Source organism: Sminthopsis crassicaudata, chromosome 5 (genome assembly GCF_048593235.1).
Source record: "Sminthopsis crassicaudata isolate SCR6 chromosome 5, ASM4859323v1, whole genome shotgun sequence".
Taxonomy (NCBI): Eukaryota; Metazoa; Chordata; class Mammalia; order Dasyuromorphia; family Dasyuridae; genus Sminthopsis; species Sminthopsis crassicaudata.
The window spans coordinates 159,346,437-159,356,933 of NC_133621.1; the positions used below are offsets into that span (position 1 = coordinate 159,346,437).

General features: G+C 35.4%; 1 protein-coding gene across 1 annotated transcript in view; it reads left to right on the forward strand.

The window, feature by feature from the left end:
• The window catches only part of GRM3 (glutamate metabotropic receptor 3), a 257,047-nt gene extending 246,838 nt beyond the window's left edge, over nucleotides 1-10,209 (forward strand). The window contains exon 6 of the mRNA XM_074268542.1: nucleotides 9,474-10,209. Coding sequence (XP_074124643.1) covers nucleotides 9,474-9,547 — 74 coding nt within the window. The 3' untranslated portion in view covers nucleotides 9,548-10,209. The remainder of the gene's footprint in view (nucleotides 1-9,473) is intronic.
• The last annotated feature ends 288 nt before the right edge of the window (nucleotides 10,210-10,497 follow it).

The window sequence follows — 10,497 nt, forward strand, 5'->3', positions numbered from 1 at the left end:
CTGAGAATAATTGGGAGCGAACATACTAGAATAGAGAGTAGTTGTGTAAGACTTCCGGGCAAAGGTAGGATTTCATTTGGAATTTAGTTTGAAGGAAATCATGGAAAGGCAGAAGGCAGAATTGATGAGGAAGAACATTGGAGGCTGGGGGAACAGCCAGGGGAAGTGCCTGAGGAAGGAAGGAATGTCTTTTTTGTAGACCAGCCAGGAGGTGACTGTATTGAAAAATATGGGATTAAGTATAAGAAAACCAGAAAGAAGCAGGGACCTGAGTTAGGAAAGATTTTTGTATACCAAACAGAGCATTTTGTATTTGATCCTGGAAGCAGTACAGAGCCACTGGACTTTACTGAGCGGAAGAGTGACATTTCTGCACTTGTACTTTTGGAAAATCACTTTGGTGATTAGAAGATGAATTGAAGTAGGGAGAGACTTGAGCTAGGCAGCAGGCATATTGTCATATAATACATATAATATAATACATACATATAATACAGATGATCCCAAAAGTCTTAGTGCAGATTTAAGTTTTAAATAGCTTTAATAAACAGCTTTAAATTGCACCAAGACTTTTAGGACATCCCATATATAAGATATGGTACTAGATGCTGAGTGAAAAATGACAGTCACTGCCCCTCAAGGAGCTTACAGTGTATCAGGAGGTATATAATGTACAAACATACAATAATGGAAAACATTGAAAGGAGTAGAATTTAAGAGGAAGGTAGAGAATTCTGTTTTCGATATACTTAAAATCATTTTCTAGACATTCAAGCAGTGATATCTGGAGGACAAAATGGGGGGTGTGAGATTGGAGGCCAGCAAGGGCTGGGGCAAAATAGGCACATCAGAGAGTCATCATCATAGAAATATAAATAAATCGATGGAAACTGATGAGATTTTCAAGTCAAGTATTATAGAGGGAGAAAAGAGAGCCCTGGCCAGAAACCTGAGGGATACCTACAAGCAAAGGAGACTGAGAAGGAATGATCAGACATATCCTAAAGAGCAAATAGAGTATCAAGGAGATGAGAGTGGTCAATAGTGGCCAAAGGTTACAAGGAGGTCATAGAGAATGGGGATTGAGAAAAGGTCATTGGATTTGGCCGTAAAGAGATCACTGATAATGTTGGAGAGAATGGTTTTAGTACAATTGTAAATTCAGAAGCCAGACTCTAGGGATTAATAAGAAAATTAGACAAGGAAAAGTAGAAGCATCTTTTACAGATCACCTTTTTAATTAAATTAACTACAAAGGAAAGAAAGGAATAAGATAAGAGCAGGGATTCAAGGATCAAGTGAGAATTTTTTTTGAGGACATGGGTATGTTTGTATGAAGAAATTAAGTGATACAGTTGGGATGATAGAAAGATAACGTATTAGAAGTGAAAGGATGAAATGGGATCACTTGAGAAGGTTAGCCCTATAAAGGAGTAAGTTAACTTTATCATATAGGATGGGGGTGAAGGAGGAAATAGTCACAAAAGGTATCTGAGTGCTAGAGAAGGAAAAAGAGAGAAGAGGAGCTCCTGGTGAATCACTTCAGTTTTTTCTATAAAATTGCCTAGCAGTAGTGAGAATCCAGTTAAGATTATATAACATAAACATATAGTGGCCCCAATCAGAACTGTTGTTTGAGTTTCTTTAACTTCAGCACCATGTGTGTAGGAAGAAAGATAGTAAATGATAAAAGTGATCCATGGGTAAAATTTGATGAAGCGTAATCGATGATATGATAAAGAGGATAGGGAGAGGAGCATAATGTAAAGTTTAATTGGTTCACCAAGGAGTCAAGATAGAGGAAATGAAATAGGATACTTGTCCTGAGAGAGAAGTGAGAAGTAAAGGGATTAGAAATAATGATGTGAACAAAAGTGGGGATTTGAGGAATTCTTGAACATGGAGATAATGCATTTATGGTTAATTGCAAGATCAAGAATATGACCATCTTTGTGACTGTGTTAGGGTAGAGGAATAGCTCAAAGCAAGTGAGTAGGTTGAGGAATTGAGTGGTTAGAGAGTTTGGAAGAAAATCAATATGAATGTTGATATCTCCTATCGTGAGGGTAGGAGCTGGAGAGGAAAGAAAAATTGTCAGAGTCATAGGAGGTCCAGTGGAAAAACATAAGTCAAGATGATACGATAGAATATCGATATGAATGTAATAGATATGAATAATATGAAGCTCAGAGAAAAAGAGGTTACTGAATGATGGAGGTATGGGGAGAAGCTGAAAGGAGCAAAGAGTATTCCAATTCCCTTCCTCAAACAGTGAGCTGAAGAGAATGAGTGCAACTAATGCTAGTACTGGGAAGGAGGTCAAAGAGGATTGTGTCGTTTGAGGAGAGCCAGGAAAAGTTTCTCCTTCAGACTCTGAGACTCTACCATTTATACTTTCTTTATTAAAGTAGTAATGCCTGTCACTTTTATAGAAATTAAGGTTTGCATAGTGCTTTACAAATAATACACCATTTGATCCTGTGAGAGAGATGCCACTGTTACTATTACTTCCCTATGTCTAGAGAAGGCAAGTGATTTACTAAGGTTTAGGTGGGAATTGAACACAGGTCTTTCTCTATAATCTATACTCTATCCACTGTGCAATACTGTCTTTAGTAGGACATCTTTATGAGTTGCAAAGTGGCAAAAAATAAACAGAAAATAAGAATTATTACTTGGTAGACAATCTTATGATAAAAAAAAACTTTTCTGAGTTTAACTAAACTTATTGCTGAATGAAGGCTCCTGAAAAGTCTATCCAGTTTAGAAAGAAATATCTGAGTCTCTCTCTCTGGGGATACAATATTACCTTTATACCATAATGAAGCATTGCAGTAAGACTTTAATGGCTCAGGAAACTCATGCCATTGATAAAACAATAATTTCCTCTACTGCACACAGCAAACTATAGAACACTAGTAATATTTTTTCTGATAATAAAAGAAACAAAATTGCAAAAGCAAAAGCATATACAGAGCGATGCTAAAATGGAAGATTTAATCACATAACAGTTAAGGCTCCCCTGACTCCATTATAAAATGCTTGAAAAATATAGCCTACACCAACAGCCTCATGGGTTGTGGTTCTTGTTATTTCTATTGCTCTACTAATAATACCTTGATTTTGGAGAGTTTCTTCTAAAGCTTCTAGTCATTTTGCAAAGGGTGAGTCTCTTAATGGATAATGAGGTAGACAGAGACATAGTATTTATTGCACTGGAATTAGCTATAGTAATGCCCAGAAGATCATTAATAGAGGTGTCAGAACTTTGCTAATTTTTTCTGTGTTTAGCTAAACACTATAGGGAGTAAGGGGTCATGAGCAGGGCTTTGTGCTTCAAATAATTCTTATACTAATCCCACCCGCTTCAAACCAATCCTGTCAAATAAGATTAGAATTATGGTCATCCCAAAAGACTAGTCCTGTATATGGCATGATATTGTGGATCACATAAAATAGATTTCTAGTGTATCTCTATTTTAGATAGGGGATAATTCAGGCATCAAAAGATTAATGGACCGATCTAAGAATGCACAGTGAATTTTTCTAAGTCCTAAACTAATTTCTATTTTCATACAGTATTCTTCAGATTATAAAAATTTATTCAATCCAGTTCAATATCATCTTAAAACATTTCTCAATTTATCTGGGCATATAAAGTTCAGTACTTAAAGATTATATGATGCAAAGATCAATATAACATAGATCCTTCTCCTCAATGAGCTTACAACATAAAATAAATATGATCTTCACAAATATATACATACAATTCAAAGTAATATGTGAAAGATTCTAAGAGTTACAAAATGCTATGAAAATTTTATAGAAGAGAATTTCACAGAACAGGTGGCAATTGACCTTTGTCTTGAAGAACTGGTAGGATTTTAATTGGCAAAGATGTTAGGGTGGGAGTTTCAGGCAGGTGGACTATCTGGCACTCTAATTTAACTAGAGCTAAGAGTAAAAGAAGGTAAGGGTGAGGCAAGCAGATGGTGAGACTTGAAATTGAAGTATGATTTAATGCTAGAATTGAGTCATTTTTTCAGTCATGTCCAATTCTTCCTGATTCCATTTGGGAATTTCTTGGCAATGAAACTGGAGTAGTTTGCCATTTCTTTGTCTACCTCATTTTATGGATGAGAAACAAGAAAACAGGGGTAAGAAACCCAGTAAGCATCTGAGCTTGGGTTTGGACTCACAAAAATGAGTCTTCCTGATTTCAGACCTAGCACTCTGTCCACTGCACCACTTAGCTGCCCTGGTCTAGGACCATCCAAAAGACATACTGAACTAAATAGACTAACTTGTACACACTAAGTTAGATTAGACCTGGCTTGGGAGTTCCATGGGTCCATTGTTTAACTTACCCAAAGATTAGAGCATAAATTCAGGAACACACAGGTATGAAATCACAAGTCTCCAGTTTGTTGTGGAAGAGTAATGGCTCAGATTGGGAAAAAGAGGTCAGTGATGTCACGCAGACATCTGAGTGAATGATTAGAGAGTAGAATGATGTATAAAACTGAGGCATCTAAGAAAAAAAACTAGCAACAAAATCAGGGCCTCAAAAGATTATATATACAAATACTCAAAGTATAGGTAAGAAGCAAAGATAATTAGAGAACCCAAGACAGAGATTATTCTTAGCATATAAGATTCATAAGGATAAGATCCATGACTACCTATGACTCTAGAAATGTGTAATTTATTCCATAAGAAACAGAAAATAGGGATTGAGAGGAGGGAAGGACAGAATAGTATTATAGGTTAAGAAGACATACTTATGTGAAGAAACCCAGATTGAGAGGTGGGAAGCATCATAGCAAATGTTACTTGGAATAATAAAAGTTGAGACAAAAGAAAACAAAATAAATTAGTTATAAGAATATAAATTTGTTTCAGAAATAAATCATAAGTCTAGAAAGGAGGCATGATATAATATTGATGGGAGTTCAATTATCTAGACATCTACTGTAGCTCTTTTTTCCTTTGCTAAAAGCAGAGTAACTGATAATATCTTGGTTTACTTTAATTATTTATCTTTCTTCCTTCTCTGCATTTGGTAAGAAGGAAATTCTCTTCTAGACCTGCTACCCACTAACTAGTTGGAATGGAAATGATGGGAACAATAAGAGGAAGTAATCACCTCATCTTAGAATCTGTGCCAGAAAGAAAAAGGAAAAGTGGTCCTAATATGACATGAGCCCTAAATTGTAACAGATTTCTATATCTCAAAAGGAGAAAGTCTAGGTAGAATCTTATGGATGAAAATTCTATGAGACAAGTAAGCCTGAGGAGGAATGGGTGAGGCTTTCACAAATGAAATTCTAAAGACATAAACAAAAAAAATTCTAATGACAAGGGAAAGAGTAAATGGACTCAAGGGACCACCTAATACTGGTCTTTATCTATCAATATAGGGAATTTTTTGGTTTAGGTTTTTTGTTTTGTTTTTTGTTTTTAATAACCTGTTAGATATGAATGTGAAAGACAATGAAATGGGGATTTTGGTTGGCTGTGTTGGGGAAAAGAAGAGTATCAGAGAAGGAACAGGACTGCTTTTTTTTGCTTGGGTGGAAAGATGATAATCAGTGATGGAGCAAAGGCTAAGCTATTAAATCGTTACTTTGCTTCTGTTTCCTCTGCCAAGAATGATCTTTGTATAGTAAAGGACTGAACAAAAATGACTAATACACATTTGAAATTCAAGACAAGTCAGAAACAGTAGATTGTTGATGAGTTAAAATTACTAGGCCCTAGATGAACTACATCCCAGAGTATTCAAAAAAAGAGCACATCTTTGAAAGAAAACGTGGAATGTCTGGGCTATAAAGGACTGGAGAAGGGCAAAAGTCCCACTTTAGTTTAAAAAAAAAAAAGAAAGCTAATTGAGTCTAAAAAAGTGAAAACCAAGGACCTTAAGATTGATTCCTGGCAAAATTTTAGAGCATATTATTTAAAATGAAGTCTGCCGGATATTTAAAAATGAAAGCTACGATCCCAAAGACCAGATTTCATCAAGAAGGATTTTTGTCAAACTAACCTCATTTCCTTTTTCATCTAAGTTATTAGAGTGGTAGATTTGGAAATATAAATAATACTTAGCTAGATTTTAATGAAATATTGCTGGAATTTTTGTATTACTCTCGAGGACAAGATAGAGATGTGTCAGACAATAGTACAGTTTGGTAGATAGGAAATAAACTGAATAACTGGATCTAAAAAGTTATAATTCCATGATTAATGTCAACTTATAAAGAGATTAATAGTACAATGCCCTAAGGATATGTACTATCTGATGGTATTTAACATTTTTATCTTTGATTGTATAAAGTCACAGATGTCATTCTTGTCAAATTTGAAGATCACACAAAGCTAAGAGAGATAGCTACCATGCTGGTTAACAGTGTCAAGATATAATACTGTCTTGATAAAATAGAACATCCTGAAACTGCAAAGAAATGAGAATAATATCTTACACTTGAGTTGAAAAAAGTCATCGTCCTACCACAAGATAGTTGATACATGATTAAATAGCAGTTCTATTAGCAAGTAGGGATTATTTCACTTCTCTGTACTTGGATCCCCAACATCTAACATTAAATGAAATAGAGTAATTTCTTAATAAATATTTGTTGGTTTATTAATTGAAAAAGATTAAGTTTTACTAGATCACAATCTCAAGGTGGATTAAGAGAGCAACACGGCAGTCAAAAACAGTTAATGGCAGTCATGCTCAGAAAGAGGAGGTTAACAATAGTTTCCTACTTTGTCAGACCATTTCCATAATAGTAGATATAGCTTGATTAGTGCAAACCCTTGAAGTAGTCAAATATATTTAAATATAAATATATATATAAAATATAAATATATTTAAATTCTTAATATTTGAAATTATAGTTATGGAAAATATGATTGCTGCTTCCAGCCCAATGGAAATATGTAGTGTGAATTCAAATAATGTGGTCACATTAAGAGATTAATTATTTGCATTAATTGGGACTTATCTTTATATCTGGGTAGGAAGGACATTCATGACATGGAGAACATCTCAAAGATGATGAATAGACTGGTAAATGTTTTCATCATGCTAGACAAATTGAAGATGGGGTAACTAAGTGGCACAGTGAGTAGAATGTCAGTCTTAGAATCAGGAAAACTCCTCTTCGTGAGTCATCTCATATACTTACGAGCTGTGTGACTCTGGCAACTCCTTTATCCTTAAGGTTTCCTCAGTTTCTTTATCTGGGAACTGGAGAAACAAATGGCAAACCACTCTGGTTTCTTTGCCAAGAAAATCCAAATGGAGTCATGAAGAGTCAGATACAATTGGAAAAACAATTAAATGTCAATGACCAAAAAAAAAAAAAAAATGAAGGGACTGGATAACAATAAACTTAAGAAAAGATTTAGGGCTGGATAGTAATCGTCTTCAGCTCTTTTAGGGCTGTCTTGTGGATAACAAATTTGATTTTGGAGAAAGGCAAATTTTCCCTAGTCTAAGAAAAAAAATTCCAAAAACCGAAGCTAACCAAATAGTGGAAAGAGTACCTTAGGAAGTAGTGGGTTTCCCCTCACTAGAAATCTTCCAGCAAAGACTGGAAAGTTGCCTAAACAGAAATGTGCTATGTATTGACTTAATTTTAAAATGCTATTATCTATTATATTTTTATTTAATATGTTTTATATATGCTTATTTTCATTTGGTTAAACATTTCTCAAATCTATTTCTAACCATAATAAGAAATATTGGGTACCACATGCAATCTATGTATTTAATGATTCTGTTATAGAAAGAATAGCTTCATTCAGGTGTGCTTTAGATAATATATGGCTGATGTGCTTTCAAAGTCTGCAAGCAGCTAACAGTAGGAATCTTATCTAAAACCTCAATCTTCTGGAGCATTAATAGCTAGTTCAAGACTGACCTGGATTACAACTCTAGTCTTCTACTCTTCGTGCATTAGGATAGGCACCTTTTATTCAATAAGCCTTTATCAATGAACAGATAAATGTCTCCATCCCTAAAATTCCACCATTAATCACTCTTTTGGATTAAAATGAGGGTCTCTTTAATATACAAATGTTACCTTGATCACTTTATACATTAAATCATTAACAATTGGATAAGTGATAAGATTAATTTGTTGAACTCAGAAAGATGTCTTCCTAACTTCTGCACAGTAAAGTGGAGTACAAGAAAGGAAAATACACTGGATTTACAATCAATAGTCCTGGGTTCAAGTTTCAAGTTTCCCACTTGCTATGTAACCTTTAGCAAATGATAACAGCTTTGAGCCATTTGTAAAAGAAGCACATTTGCCTTTCTCCCAGGGTTGTTCCAGAGATTAATTAATGTATAAAACTGCTTCATAAATCACAAAATACTGTGCAAAATTAAGATGCACTTATTAAGATAATGGCAGTGTGTCATGGTGAATAGGAGTCGGGAAGTTCTGAGTTCAAGACTCATCCCTCCTATATGTTGGTTATGTGACCCTATCTGACTGGTGCTCCAGACCATTCTCCAGACCCAGAAGTTATAGAACAGGAGCCAAGTTGCATGAGGAGGGAATTTCTCTCCTAGGAGTTTTGCTATGCCAATGAAATCACAAGTCAAGTCCCTATTCCTTAATATGATAATATGACATTCTGACATAGCTTACATGGACTTTTGAAGACTCCACATATTGGCTGCATCATGAAATCATTCCAGAGGCAGAAGAAATGGGGACTTCATTGACATAGGGGATTTCCAGAGGAGGAAACTACCTCTGCCAATACAGAGTTGCCTCTGCTTTGTATCTGACAGTCCTGCATAGTTTCCCAGACCACTGAGGGATTAAGTGACCTGCTCAGAGTCACAAAGCCAGCACATGCTGAAGGCAGAACTTGAATCCTGGGCCTGGAGTCAGGAATGTCAAATCTGGCTCCAGATACTTACCTGCTGTGTGAACTGCAGAGAATCACTTAAACCATGTTTCCTCATGTGCAAAATGAAAATGTTAAATAGCACCTACCTTCCACTGTTGTGAAAATCAAGTGATGTAACAATTGCAAAATTTTGGGCACAGTGCCTGGCCCAGATATAAATGTTATAAATGTTAATCACAATTATTATTATTATTATTATTATTATTATTATCATTCCTAACAAGAAGGCTGGCACTATGCACTCACTATACATGTTGCCTCTCAATTTTTTTCCTCCTCTGATTTTGAATTCTCCATACCCCTACTCTCTCAGCCAATAGAAGGTAAAATCACAGTCCTGGAACGACAGAATCTAAAAGGGACTTTTAAGATGGTTTGGGAAACTTGAGCTTTGGAAAAATTAAATGACTCACCCAATGCACTATGGGTAATGAGTGCCAAAGCCAGGGCAAGAAGCAGGTTCTCAGAGTCTGTCTACAGTACCTCCAACCTAACTCTCCAGTTAGTCCTGACTTTTCCTTTCTGTTTGTATCTTCCAGCATCAGCCAGCACTTACGTTCCCACGGTGTGCAACGGGAGGGAAGTCCTGGACTCTACCACCTCATCTCTGTGATCATCGTGACTCTGCAGTTCAGTTCTCGTGTGTTTAGACTGTTAGACAAACATGCACATGCTGTGCAATTCTGGATCAAACAAAACAAAGCAAAATGAAAAAAAAAAAACAACCCTAGTACCTTTTTTTAGAAACAGTACAATAAATTATTTTTGAGGACTGTACAGTACCTAGTGATGTGTTAGGACTTTTTAGGCCAATTTTAGTACCCTTATAATTAACTCTTCCATAGGACATGGAAATAACTATTGTTTACATAAGCAAGTTGTAGTGATTAGGCCAAGACTGAAAGGGTCTACTGCAAATATGGTGGCAATATTAGGTAACCTTTTTTCCTATGAAGTTTTTTGTAGGTCCTTGTTGTAACTAATTTAGAATGAGTTTCTATGTTGTATATTAAAGTTACATTATGTGTAACAGATTGTTTTTCTCAGCACAAAAAAGAAGACATCAGTATTAATGTAAAGAGATTGACAATAAAACCTTCAAGGTTTTCCAGCATGGTGGATGTTTGTACGTTTGCTTATTTTCTTCTTAGAGAATGAACCCAGAATTCAAATCATTTTCTCCCTAAAGTGAGAGAGGGATGATGAATATCTACTTTCTACTATATACTAACTCAGAGGTTCTCAAATAAAGGAAAGCAATTATATTGAAATAAAGATGATTTTTGTACCATTCAATTTCATAGCCCCCCTGAAACCTATAGCCCCTTTTTTAAGAATCCCAGTTTTAAAGGTCACTAAGCTAGGATTTGATAAGAAGAACTCAGATATGTGGGGTAGCAATGTTGAAGTTCCTTATGGTGAATACTAACAAGTAACAAGGTTAAAAAGCAACTACAGTTACCTAGTCTTTATAAACTCTTCTTTCTTGAAAAGTCCATGCATTGCTCTGACTTACCCAGGGAAGAAGTCAGTCCTGCTATACACTTGAAAATTGATCCGGTG